This window comes from Hyla sarda, chromosome 7 (genome assembly GCF_029499605.1).
Source record: "Hyla sarda isolate aHylSar1 chromosome 7, aHylSar1.hap1, whole genome shotgun sequence".
NCBI classification, from domain to species: Eukaryota; Metazoa; Chordata; class Amphibia; order Anura; family Hylidae; genus Hyla; species Hyla sarda.
The window spans coordinates 17,666,046-17,679,158 of record NC_079195.1 but is presented as its reverse complement, the minus strand read 5'-3'; the positions used below and the strand labels follow the sequence as shown (position 1 = coordinate 17,679,158).

The 13,113-nt window shown below is 50.6% G+C and overlaps 2 protein-coding genes across 4 annotated transcripts in view; one reads left to right on the top strand and one right to left on the bottom strand.

The window, feature by feature from the left end:
• Window positions 1-399: 399 nt before the first annotated feature.
• On the bottom strand, window positions 400-9,588 carry BBIP1 (BBSome interacting protein 1). 3 transcript variants are annotated; one of them, XM_056529475.1, is made up of 3 exons: window positions 9,432-9,588; window positions 4,479-4,568; window positions 400-710 (listed from the first exon to the last, which is right to left on the bottom strand). In XM_056529475.1, exons 2-3 carry the CDS (start codon window positions 4,522-4,524, stop codon window positions 544-546), a joined length of 213 nt encoding a protein of 70 aa, XP_056385450.1. In that variant the 5' UTR covers window positions 4,525-4,568; window positions 9,432-9,588; the 3' UTR covers window positions 400-543. The 3 variants fall into 3 exon arrangements, with proteins under 3 accessions (XP_056385450.1, XP_056385449.1, XP_056385451.1); XM_056529474.1 differs by having other exon boundaries at window positions 9,393-9,536; XM_056529476.1 differs by having other exon boundaries at window positions 4,479-4,563; window positions 9,393-9,526.
• A 153-nt stretch (window positions 9,589-9,741) lies between these two features.
• SHOC2 (SHOC2 leucine rich repeat scaffold protein) overlaps window positions 9,742-13,113 on the top strand; it is a gene marked incomplete in the record, with an annotated part of 68,778 nt that continues 65,406 nt past the window's right edge. Inside the window, 1 exon segment of the mRNA XM_056529473.1 lies at window positions 9,742-9,841.

Sequence of the window (13,113 nt, the reverse complement as noted above, 5' to 3'; positions counted from 1 at the left end):
CCTCCGGTTGGCTGCGTTTTCGGCTGTATGAGGTTTCCCGACCGCAGGCAAAAACGTGGTCGACCATGTTTTTGCCTGTGGTCGGGAAACCGCATACAGCCGAAAACGCAGCCGACCGGAGGCTGCGGTTCACTCCGGTCGGCTCATAGACATACATTAACTACGGTTCCCGAATACGGCTGAGTGCGGGCGCCGCGATTAAGCCCCGCCCACCCCTCCTCCCAGCCGTATACGGGAACCATAGTTACAAACCGTAGTGTGAACCCAGCCTAAAAGTGAGAGCTAGTAGAGACAAAAAAATTCATCCACTGAGACCTTGTTCAGCCAATATCATCTGGATAGGACAAGGTTAACTTTGCCTTTGTGAGAATACCGCTCAGAATAATAACCTCTTCCCACTTTTACATCTAAAATAGACACAGGAGCCTTTAATAGCAATACATAACTTACAGAAAGGAGTATGAACAAAACTATATATCAGCAGACAAATGTGTACATGGACTGTAGAGACTAGTGGCCGTTGTGATGCTGCATCCACATGGCTCACGGTTGGGTTTCAGGCAGGTTCCTCTGAGCCGTTTCCTGCTGCCTGACTGTCTCTTGGGCATCTCGCTGCATCTTTTCCAGCTTTGTCAGGGTGACTGATTTAAGGGGTAACAGTTTTGGTTTGCACATCACCATGGTTGGGACATCTTCAACACACAGTTGCCCTAAAAATAAATAAAATGTACAAAAATGATAAACCGCATCTGTTTGATACGGCAGCAGAATAAGGTTACACAGTGATTTCAGCTGCGACACGGGTTGCGCTGTCTTCATGATAGCTATGTCCAAACAGTGAGGATTGCTGGCACTACTCCTGTACAAGCAAGCCTCCAAAATTTAATGCTACCGCAAGATCCTGCTTGAAAACGTACAGACTCGGGTATTGCTGCAAGTGGTGCTACATCTTCAAAAAGAAACAGTCCAATACAACATCCAATGTAGAAGGAATGAGATGGCAACTCACTTGCGTGTGAACAGCAACAGATTAGGTGCATGCAGGTGCATACAAGCAGAGCAACGTTTCGCCAAGTGCTTCTTCCGGCTCACTCAGGAGTGAGCCGGAAGAAGCGCTTGGCAAAACGTTGCTCTGCTTGTATGCACCTGCATGCACCTAATCTCGTGGAATAAAGCTGTTCACACGCAAGTGAGTTGCCAACTCATTCCTTCTACATGGATCTTCATGATATCTATGTCACTAATCTATCACTTGATACATTTAAAGGGGTAAGTATAGCAGGTGCGGCACAGCTCACTCGGTCGCCCCTCCCGCGTCTCGGACAGAACCGGACCTTGGTTCATTCATTAGTAATACAAACAAAAGATGTCCAGCGCGGATGTCAAGCAATACGAATATGTTATTCAGCCATAACGCTAAGTAATGACAGGTGACGCGTTTCGGACGCAATCAACGGCCTTAAGACTAAGGCCGTTGATTGCGGCCGAAACGCGTCACCTCTCATTACTTAGCGTTATGGCTGAATAACATTCGTATTGCTTGACATCCGCGCTGGACATCTTTTGTTCGTATTTAAAAGGGTACTACGCTACAAACTGTTCCGAACACCCAAGCTGGCAGCGCGTGACGTCATAACCCTGCCCCCTCAATGCACGTCTATGGGAGGGGGCGTGACGGCAGTCACGCCCCCTCCCATAGACTTGCATTGAGGGGGCGAAGCGTGACTTCATGAGGGGGTGGGGCTATGACATCACAAGCTCCCGGCGCCGGCTCCAGCGTTCGGAACAGTTTGTTCCAAACGCTGAGCAGCGGAGTACCCTTTAAGGTGATGAGGCCTTTCTTCTCTTATCAATAAAACGCTAGTGGCATCATAGGAAGGCTGTATCAAAGAGGAAGAAGTTATGAAGATGGCAGAAAACCCATTAAAGGGGTACTTCGGTGGAAAAAAAATGTTTTCAAATCAACTGGTGTGGAAAGTTAAACAGATTTGTAAATTACTTCTATATAAAAATCTTAATCCTACCAGTACTTATAAGCTGCTGTATGCTACAGAGGAACTTGTGTAGTTCTTTCCAGTCTGACCACAGTGCTCTCTGCTAACACCTCTGTCCGTGACAGGAACTGTCCAGAGCAGGAGCAAATCCCCACAGCAAACCTTTCCTGCTTTGAACAGTTCCTGACGCAAACAGAGTTGGCAGCAGAGAGCAACATTTAGGGGTATGAGTAATGTATTGGAAGAAAAATATATATATTTTTTTTACATTTTATTTGGATTGGTACGAAACAAAAGAAACAAATTGTATATGTAATGGCAACATTAAGGGGTACAAATAATGTATTGTAAAAAAAAACATTATTTGGATGGGTACGATGCAAATCCCCCCCCCCCCCCCCCAAAAAAAAAAAAAAAAAAAAAGAAACTATTCTACCATTTATTTGTATTAGGTGCGAACTGGAACTGCATGGTAGCTATAGCATGTAAAGTGCATCTGTCATGCTGGGAGTTGTAGTTTTGCAACAGCTGGAGGCACCCAGCATATGTAAGGCATACGTTTACTTTTAGATTTGACTGCTTTATACCAATTAGAAGAAAAAAAAAAGAAACCTTTTTATAGCGTCTATGAGTGTCAGAGAGGTGTGGCCCAGGGTCAGCTATGCTATGCCTCTAATAGCGCGCGGCACTGATCACGGTTAACCCTTTAGCCGCGCGCTCAAAGCTGAGCCACGTGGCTAAAAGTGAAAGTTGCCGGTTAGCTCAGGGAGCTGTTCGGGATCGCCGCGGTATAATCGCAGCATCCCGAACAGCTGTAGCACAGGAGGAGGTCTTCTTACCTTCCTTCCTGCAGTCAGATCGCCGATTGAATGCTTCAAGCCTGAGATCCAGGATTGAGCATTCAATCGCCGAAAACACTGATCAATGCATTCCTATAGAGATGCATTGAACACAGTTAAAGATCAGTAAATGCAATGTTATAGCCCCCTATGGGAGCTATAATATTGCAAAAGAAAAGTGTAAAAAAATCATTAACCCTTTGAATTATCCTTTCCCCTAATAAAAGTTTGAATCACCCGGCATTTCCAATAATAAAAAACAGTGTAAATAAAAAATGTCCAATTTATAAAAAATATACCGCTAATTAAACTGCACGGTCAATGGCGTACGCGCAAAAAAATTCCAAAATAGCGTATTTTTGGTCACTTTCTCTATCATGAAAAGATTAATAAAAAGCGATCAAAAAGTCAGATCAATGAAAAAATGGTACCGACAAAAACTTCAGATCACGGCGCAAAAAATGAGCCCTTATAGCGCCCTGAACACTGAAAAATAAAAAAGTTATAGGGGTCAGAAAATGACAATTTTAAACGTATACATTTTCCTGCATGTATCTGTGATTTTTTTCAGTAGTAATACAAATATCATTTTAACCGTATGGACCTAGAGAATAAAGATAAGGTGTCATTTTTACCGAAAAATTTACTACGTAGAAACGGAAGCCCCCAAAAGTTAAAAAATGTCTGTATTTTTTCAATTTTGTCACACATTGATTTTTTTCCCCGTTTCACCGTAGATTTTTGGGTAAAAGGACTGATATCATTACAAAGTAGAATTAGTGGCGCAAAAAATAAGCCATAATACAGATTCTTAGGTGCAAAATTTTAAGAGTTATGATTTTTTAAAGGTAAGGAGGAAAAAACGAAAAAACCGAAAAACGCCCGGTCCTTAAGGGGTTAAAATTTTAGGAGGAATCATTAGATTCCTCAGACAGATGAATAGAGTTCTATTGAACTCCACTGATCTGCGATCCATTGATAGAGCCTGGTCCAGCCAGGATCTATCAATGACAGAGCCACGGAGAGCAGGGAAGCAGAGGTAAGCCCTCCGGCTACCTCCATAGTGGATCGCCCCCTCGCGATCGCGCTCAGGGGGGCGATCCACCCCACTAGCCCACCAGGGAGCATTCACCGATCCCTTTAGACGCCGCTGTCAGCTTTGACAGCGGCGATCTAAAGGCTTAATAGCCAGCCGCGGCGATCGTCGCATGCTGGCTATTAGCGGCGGCCCCCGGCTGCAGAGTATGGAGCGGGCAGGAGTCCGGAGCCCGCTCCATACAGACTGCAGAGCACCGCATGCTGGATATGAGCGATTCAGTATCGCGAAGTGAAAAATCGCGATAATCGCGCGAATCGATTTTTTCTTACATCCCTAGTTTTTACTTTGCAAAAGTTAAAAAATAAAATAACAAAAATTTTTTTTTTTTTAACTTTTTGTTTATAATAATTTATTTTGCGCTTTTGACACTTTTAGGCCTACTTGACCTCAAAATTCAATGCACCCTATGACACGATTTTGTAAGTCTTCCCCAGTGTGTTAATCCTGTTCCTTTTAATGTCGGAGTCCCTGCTGTGATACATTTTATGATGTTGTCTTCGGATGGGAGAGTCGCTGTATAAATCCTAGTAAAACGCGTGCACTCACCTTGTTTAGGGAGCACCTCCCGGAACATAGACTTCACCTCTGGCATTGTGGATAGATGGAGGAAGGACGCCGACCTGCTCAGGACCTGTTCTAGGAGGTAAGTGACAGAGGGATGGAGTTCAGTGCATGTTGTGGATATGATGTGACTGCTTTGTATCACTGTGTATCACCAGAGGATCTCTGCAATACTAGAGCAGAAAATACCAGATCTCTGTTTGCTGTCACTAAATAGAAACCATCTTTTTTTATGCATAAAACTTCTAGTTTGTTACAATTGTATCCAGTCTAGACAATACTCTGTGGGCGGAGCACTCCTGTTCTGAAAGATTGTTACAATGTACAGTGGTTCCTCAACATATGATGGTAATCCGTTCCAAATGGACCATCGTTTGTTGAAACCATCGTATGTTGAGGGATCCGTGCAATGTAAAGTATAGGACAGCGGTCTACAACCTGCGGACCTCCAGATGTTGCAAAACTACAACACCCAGCATGCCCGGACAGCCAACGGCTGTCCGGGCATGCTGGGAGTTGTAGTTTTGCAACATCTGGAGGTCCGCAGGTTGAAGACCACTGGTAGAGAAAGTTGTACTCACCTGTCCCCGCCGCTCCGGACCGGCACCGCTCGTCACCGCTGCCCTGGATGTCGCCCTCCATTGCTGTCGCCGCATCCCTGACGCTCCGGCAAGGCCTCTGCTTCCCCGGCATCCTCGCTCTCCGTCGCCGCCATCACGTCGCTACACACGCCGCTCCTATTGGATGACAGGACGGCATGCGCAGTGACGTGATGACGTTGATGGAGAGCGCCAACGATGCAGGGGATCCCGAAGAGGACGCGCCGGAGCCCCGAGGACAGGTAAGTGATCGTCAGCGGACCACACGGGGCACCGTAAACGGCTATCCGGTGGCAGCTGAAGCAGTCTGCGCTGCCGGATAGCCGTTTATGCGATGGCCCCGACATACAAAAGCATCGTATGTTGAAATGATCGTATGTCGGGGCCATCGTAGGTCGGGGGGGGGGGGGGGGGGTTACTGTAGTTGTAAAGAAAGGGGGGATATTGATCAAGACCTGTCCAGAGGAAAGGCTGCGGAGTTGCCCATAGCAACCAATCAGATCGCTTCTTTGATTTCTGAAAAGGCCTCTGATAAATGAAATTAGCGATCTGATTGGTTACTCAGTAATGTTTCCTCTGCACAGTTATCAATCTCCCTCCGGATGTATCATTGTGTAAAAAACAGATCACGCTGCCGTTGTGCTCCGTCCAATTCTATGTCCATTTGTCTCTTTTTTTTTTTTCCCCCTAAATGGACCCAAAACAGGTCGAAGCACAACTGGGTCCTGACAAATCCAATTGACCTGACGAAGCAAATCTCTGGAGGTCTGAAAAATCTATCAAAAAGCTTCAGAACTTCTCAATGATACAATAATAATATTTACATTAAACCTCTTCAGACATAAAGCAATGAGTGTATCAGGATACATAAAGGGGAGAGCTCAGGATCAGCGCAGAATAATGACACAATAACACGTGGGGTACAGGATGATAAGGGTGGGTTCACACCACGTTTTGTACTTACGGTTCCCGTATACGGCTGGGAGGAGGAGGGGGGGCCGGGCTTTATCGCGGCGCCCGCACTTAGCCGTATTGGGCAACCGTATTTAATGCATGTCTATGAGCCGACCGGAGTGAACCGCAGCCTCCAGCCGGCTGCGTTTTCAGCCGTATGCGGTTTCCCGACCGCAGGCAAAAACGTGGTCGACCGCGTTTTTGCCTACGGTCGGGAAACTGCATACGGCCGAAAACAAAGCCGACCAGAGGCTGCGGTTCACTCCGGTCGGCTCATAGACATGCATTAAATACGGTTGCCCAATACGGCTAAGTGCGGGCGCCGCGATAAAGCCCGGCCCCCCCTCCTCCTCCCAGCCGTATACGGGAACCGTAAGTACAAAACGTGGTGTGAACCCACCCTAACTTGGGGTACAGGATGATAACACTTGGGGTACAGGATAATAACACTTGGGGTACAGGATAATAACACTTGGGGTACAGGATAATAACACTTGGGGTACAGGATAATAACACTTGGGGTACAGGATAATAACACTTGGGGTACAGGATAATAACACTTGGGGTACAGGATAATTACACTTGGGGTACAGGATGACAACACTCGGGGTACAGGATGATAACACTTGGGGTACAGGATGATGACACTCGGGGTACAGGATGATGACACTTGGGGTACAGGATAATAACACTTGGGGTACAGGATAATAACACTTGGGGTACAGGATAATAACACTTGGGGTACAGGATGATAACACTTGGGGTACAGGATGATAACACTTGGGGTACAGGATGATAACACTTGGGGTACAGGATGATAACACTTGGGGTACAGGATAATAACACTTGGGGTACAGGATGATAACACTTGGGGTACAGGATGACGACACTCGGGGTACAGGATGACAACACTCGGGGTACAGGATGACAACACTCGGGGTACAGGATGATAACACTTGGGGTACAGGATGATAACACTTGGGGTACAGGATGATAGCACTTGGGGTACAGGATGATAACACTTGGGGTACAGGATAATAACACTTGGGGTACAGGATGATAACACTTGGGGTACAGGATGATAACACTTGGGGTACAGGATGATAACACTTGGGGTACAGGACGATGACACACGGGGTACAGGACAATAACACTTGGGGTACAGGACGATAACACTTGGGGTACAGGATAATAACACTTGGGGTACAGGATAATGACACTTGGGGTACAGGATGATAACACTTGGGATACAGGATAATAACACTTGGGGTACAGGATAATAACACTTGGGGTACAGGATAATAACACTTGGGGTACAGGATGATAACACTTGGGGTACAGGATGATAACACTTGGGGTACAGGATGATAACACTTGGGGTACAGGATAATAACACTTGGGGTACAGGATGATAACACTTGGGGTACAGGATGATGACACTTGGGGTACAGGATAACACTTGGGGTACAGGATGATAACACTTGGGGTACAGGATGATAACACTTGGGGTACAGGATGATAACACTTGGGGTACAGGATGATAACACTTGGGGTACAGGATAATAACACTTGGGGTACAGGATAATAACACTTGGGGTACAGGATAATAACACTTGGGGTACAGGATGATAACACTTGGGGTACAGGATAATAACACTTGGGGTACAGGATAATAACACTTGGGGTACAGGATGATAACACTTGGGGTACAGGATGATAACACTTGGGGTACAGGATGATAACACTTGGGGTACAGGATAATGACACTTGGGGTACAGGATGATAACACTTGGGATACAGGATAATAACACTTGGGGTACAGGATAATAACACTTGGGGTACAGGATAATAACACTTGGGGTACAGGATGATAACACTTGGGGTACAGGATGATAACACTTGGGGTACAGGATGATAACACTTGGGGTACAGGATAATAACACTTGGGGTACAGGATGATAACACTTGGGGTACAGGATAACACTTGGGGTACAGGATGATGACACTTGGGGTACAGGATAACACTTGGGGTACAGGATGATAACACTTGGGGTACAGGATGATAACACTTGGGGTACAGGATGATAACACTTGGGGTACAGGATAATAACACTTGGGGTACAGGATAATAACACTTGGGGTACAGGATAATAACACTTGGGGTACAGGATGATAACACTTGGGGTACAGGATGATAACACTTGGGGTACAGGATAATAACACTTGGGGTACAGGATGATAACACTTGGGGTACAGGATGATAACACTTTGGGGTACAGGATGATGACACTTGGGGTACAGGATGATAACACTTGGGGTACAGGATAATAACACTTGGGGTACAGGATGATAACACTTGGGGTACAGGATGATAACACTTGGGGTACAGGATGATAACACTTGGGGTACAGGATGATAACACTTGGGGTACAGGATGATAACACTTTGGGGTACAGGATGATGACACTTGGGGTACAGGATAATAACACTTGGGGTACAGGATGATATCACTTGGGGTACAGGATGATAACACTTGGGGTACAGGATGATGACACTTGGGGTACAGGATGATGACACTTGGGGTACAGGATGATAACACTTGGGGTACAGGATGATAACACTTGGGGTACAGGATAATAACACTTGGGGTACAGGATGATAACACTTGGGGTACAGGATGATAACACTTGGGGTACAGGATGATAACACTTGGGGTACAGGATGATGACACTTGGGGTACAGGATAACACTTGGGGTACAGGATGATAACACTTGGGGTACAGGATGATAACACTTGGGGTACAGGATGATAACACTTGGGGTACAGGATGATAACACTTGGGGTACAGGATAATAACACTTGGGGTACAGGATAATAACACTTGGGGTACAGGATAATAACACTTGGGGTACAGGATGATAACACTTGGGGTACAGGATAATAACACTTGGGGTACAGGATAATAACACTTGGGGTACAGGATGATAACACTTGGGGTACAGGATGATGACACTTGGGGTACAGGATGATAACACTTGGGGTACAGGATAATGACACTTGGGGTACAGGATGATAACACTTGGGGTACAGGATGATAACACTTGGGGTACAGGAGAATAACACTTGGGGTACAGGATGATAACACTTGGGGTACAGGATAATAACACTTGGGGTACAGGATGATAACACTTGGGGTACAGGATGATAACACTTTGGGGTACAGGATGATGACACTTGGGGTACAGGATAATAACACTTGGGGTACAGGATGATAACACTTGGGGTACAGGGTGATACAGACGGAGACGCGGAATATTATTTCTCCCCCGATACATATATATTTACCTTCGTAGAGCAGCAGCTAAGGATATAAATCCCACAAACCTCTGTTACTTAGTAACTGGTGACGTCATCACGTCCGCGCTCTGCACTCTGGGATGTGTAGTCATATCTGTACGGAGTCGCATTGTGGAATATAAACTCTTGCACGATCATAGAATCTCTATCTTCTCTCAGGGAACTATTTTCACCATCAGAAAAGCTTCGCAGGGGTATACGACACATTCCATGTTGAAGCAGAATGAAATGTGCTGCACTTGCAATAAAGTTTATTCAAACCAAACAGCAACATCGCGACAAAGAACGTGGATCACGCGAGAGTGCGGAGTGACGGCCACCACGTGATCAGCTGTAGGTGTGGCTTAGTGACAGCCGATCACGTGAGTCGGAGGGAGGGGAGCGCGGTGACGTCATGCGTCGCAGAGCGGAGGAGGAGGCGGAGAGGAGGAGGAGGATGGCGGCGGATGGCAGAGCAAGGAGACGGGCGGAGGAATAACAACAACATGATGGTGCGTGTAACCCCGGCCTCCCCTGTGCGGTGTCTCTGTGGGTGCAGCGTGTTATGGGCCGGGGGGAGGAGGGCAGCGGACAGCGATAAACCAGGGGGATGAGGGCCCCGAGCCTGGGCTCGAGCAGTCTACACCCAATACCCTGTCCTCCCCTGTGTGTGATCAGTGTCCCCCCCCCCTCCTCCCCTGTGTGTGATCAGTGTCCCCCCCTCCTCCTCCCCTGTGTGTGATCAGTGTCTCCCCTGTGTGTGATCAGTGTCCCCCCCTCCTCCTCCCCTGTGTGTGATCAGTGTCCCCCCTCCTCCCCTGTGTGTGATCAGTGTCCCCCCTCCTCCCCCCCTGTGTGTGATGAGTGTCCCCCCCCCCTCCTCCCCTGTGTGTGATCAGTGCCCCCCCCCTCCTCCCCTGTGTGTGATCAGTGTCCCCCCCTCCTCCCCTGTGTGTGATCAGTGTCCCCCCTCCTCCCCTGTGTGTGATCAGTGTCCCCCCCTCCTCCCCTGTGTGTGATCAGTGTCCCCCCCTCCTCCCCTGTGTGTGATCAGTGTCCCCCCCTCCTCCCCTGTGTGTGATCAGTGTCCCCCCCTCCTCCCCTGTGTGTGATCAGTGTCCCCCCCTCCTCCCCTGTGTGTGATCAGTGTCCCCCCCTCCTCCCCTGTGTGTGATCAGTGTCCCCCCCTCCTCCCCTGTGTGTGATCAGTGTCCCCCCCTCCTCCCCTGTGTGTGATCAGTGTCCCCCCCTCCTCCCCTGTGTGTGATCAGTGTCCCCCCCTCCTCCCCTGTGTGTGATCAGTGTCCCCCCCTCCTCCCCTGTGTGTGATCAGTGTCCCCCCCTCCTCCCCTGTGTGTGATCAGTGTCCCCCCCTCCTCCCCTGTGTGTGATCAGTGTCCCCCCCTCCTCCCCTGTGTGTGATCAGTGTCCCCCCTCCTCCTCCCCTGTGTGTGATCAGTGTCCCCCCTCCTCCTCCCCTGTGTGTGATCAGTGTCCCCCCTCCTCCTCCCCTGTGTGTGATCAGTGTCCCCCCCTCCTCCCCTGTGTGTGATCAGTGTCCCCCCTCCACCCCTGTGTGTGATCAGTGTCCCCCCTCCACCCCTGTGTGTGATCAGTGTCCCCCCCCCTCCTCCCCTGTGTGTGATCAGTGTCCCCCCCCCTCCTCCCCTGTGTGTGATCAGTGTCCCCCCCCTCCTCCCCTGTGTGTGATCAGTGTCCCCCCCCTCCTCCCCTGTGTGTGATCAGTGTCCCCCCTCCTCCTCCCCTGTGTGTGATCAGTGTCCCCCCTCCTCCTCCCCTGTGTGTGATCAGTGTCCCCCCTCCTCCTCCCCTGTGTGTGATCAGTGTCCCCCCTCCTCCTCCCCTGTGTGTGATCAGTGTCCCCCCTCCTCCTCCCCTGTGTGTGATCAGTGTCCCCCCTCCTCCTCCCCTGTGTGTGATCAGTGTCCCCCCTCCTCCTCCCCTGTGTGTGATCAGTGTCCCCCCTCCTCCTCCCCTGTGTGTGATCAGTGTCCCCCCTCCACCCCTGTGTGTGATCAGTGTCCCCCCTCCTCCCCTGTGTGTGATCAGTGTCCCCCCTCCCCCCCCCTGTGTGTGATCAGTGTCCCCCCTCCCCCCCCTGTGTGTGATCAGTGTCCCCCCTCCTCCTCCCCTGTGTGTGATCAGTGTCCCCCCTCCTCCTCCCCTGTGTGTGATCAGTGTCCCCCCTCCTCCTCCCCTGTGTGTGATCAGTGTCCCCCCTCCTCCTCCCCTGTGTGTGATCAGTGTCCCCCCCTCCTCCCCTGTGTGTGATCAGTGTCCCCCCTCCACCCCTGTGTGTGATCAGTGTCCCCCCTCCACCCCTGTGTGTGATCAGTGTCCCCCCTCCTCCCCCCCCTGTGTGTGATCAGTGTCCCCCCTCCTCCCCCCTGTGTGTGATCAGTGTCCCCCCTCCTCCTCCCCTGTGTGTGATCAGTGTCCCCCCTCCTCCTCCCCTGTGTGTGATCAGTGTCCCCCCTCCTCCTCCCCTGTGTGTGATCAGTGTCCCCCCTCCTCCCCCCTGTGTGTGATGAGTGTCCCCCTCCTCCTCCCCTGTGTGTGGTCAGTGTCCCCCCTCCTCCTCCCCTGTGTGTGATCAGTGTCCCCCCTCCTCCCCCCCCTGTGTGTGATCAGTGTCCCCCCTCCTCCCCCCCCTGTGTGTGATCAGTGTCCCCCCTCCTCCCCCCCCTGTGTGTGATCAGTGTCCCCCCTCCTCCCCTGTGTATGAGCAGTGTCCCCCCTCCTCCCCTGTGTATGAGCAGTGTCCCCCCTCCTCCTCCCCTGTGTGTGATCAGTGTCCCCCCCTCCTCCCATGTGTGTGATCAGTGTCCCCCCTCCTCCCCTGTGTGTGATCAGTGTCCCCCCTCCCCTCCACCCCTGTGTATGATCAGTGTCCACCCCCCCTCCTCCCCTGTGTGTGATCAGTGTCCCCCCATCCTCCCCTGTGTGTGATCAGTGTCCCCCCATCCTCCCCTGTGTGTGATCAGTGTCCCCCCATCCTCCCCTGTGTGTGATCAGTGTCCCCCCCCCCTCCTCCCCTGTGTGTGATCAGTGTCCCCCCCTCCTCCCCTGTGTGTGATCAGTGTCCCCCCCTCCTCCCCTGTGTGTGATCAGTGTCCCCCCCTCCTCCCCTGTGTGTGATCAGTGTCCCCCCCTCCTCCCCTGTGTGTGATCAGTGTCCCCCCCCTCCTCCCCTGTGTGTGATCAGTGTCCCCCCCCTCCTCCCCTGTGTGTGATCAGTGTCCCCCCCCTCCTCCCCTGTGTGTGATCAGTGTCCCCCCTCCTCCCCTGTGTCCCCTCCTCCCCTGTGTGTGATCAGTGTCCCCCCTCCTCCCCTGTGTGTGATCAGTGTCCACCCTCCTCTCCTGTGTGTGATCAGTGTCCCCCCCTCCTCTCCTGTGTGTGATCAGTGTCCCCCCCCTCCCCTGTGTGTGATCAGTGTCCCCCCCCTCCCCTGTGTGTGATCAGTGTCCACCCCCCTCCCCTGTGTGTGATCAGTGTCCACCCCCCTCCCCTGTGTGTGATCAGTGTCCACCCCCCTCCCCTGTGTGTGATCAGTGTCCACCCCCCTCCTCTGTGTGTGATCAGTGTCCACCCCCCTCCCCTGTGTGTGATCAGTGTCCACCCCCCTCCCCTGTGTGTGATCAGTGTCCCCCCCCCTCCTCCCCTGTGTGTGATCAGTGTCCCCCCCCCTCCTCCCCTGTGTGTGATC

What these genes read in the sequence shown, in the direction of transcription:
- BBIP1 (XM_056529475.1), bottom strand. Translation starts at nt 4,524, where the DNA reads ATGCCAGAGGTGAAGTCTATGTTCCGGGAGGTGCTCCCTAAACAAG. An exon ending in GGAGGTGCTCCCTAAACAAG is followed by an intron (nt 711 to 4,478) that starts GTGAGTGCACGC and finishes ATTTATTTTTAG; the next exon opens with GGCAACTGTGTGTTGAAGAT.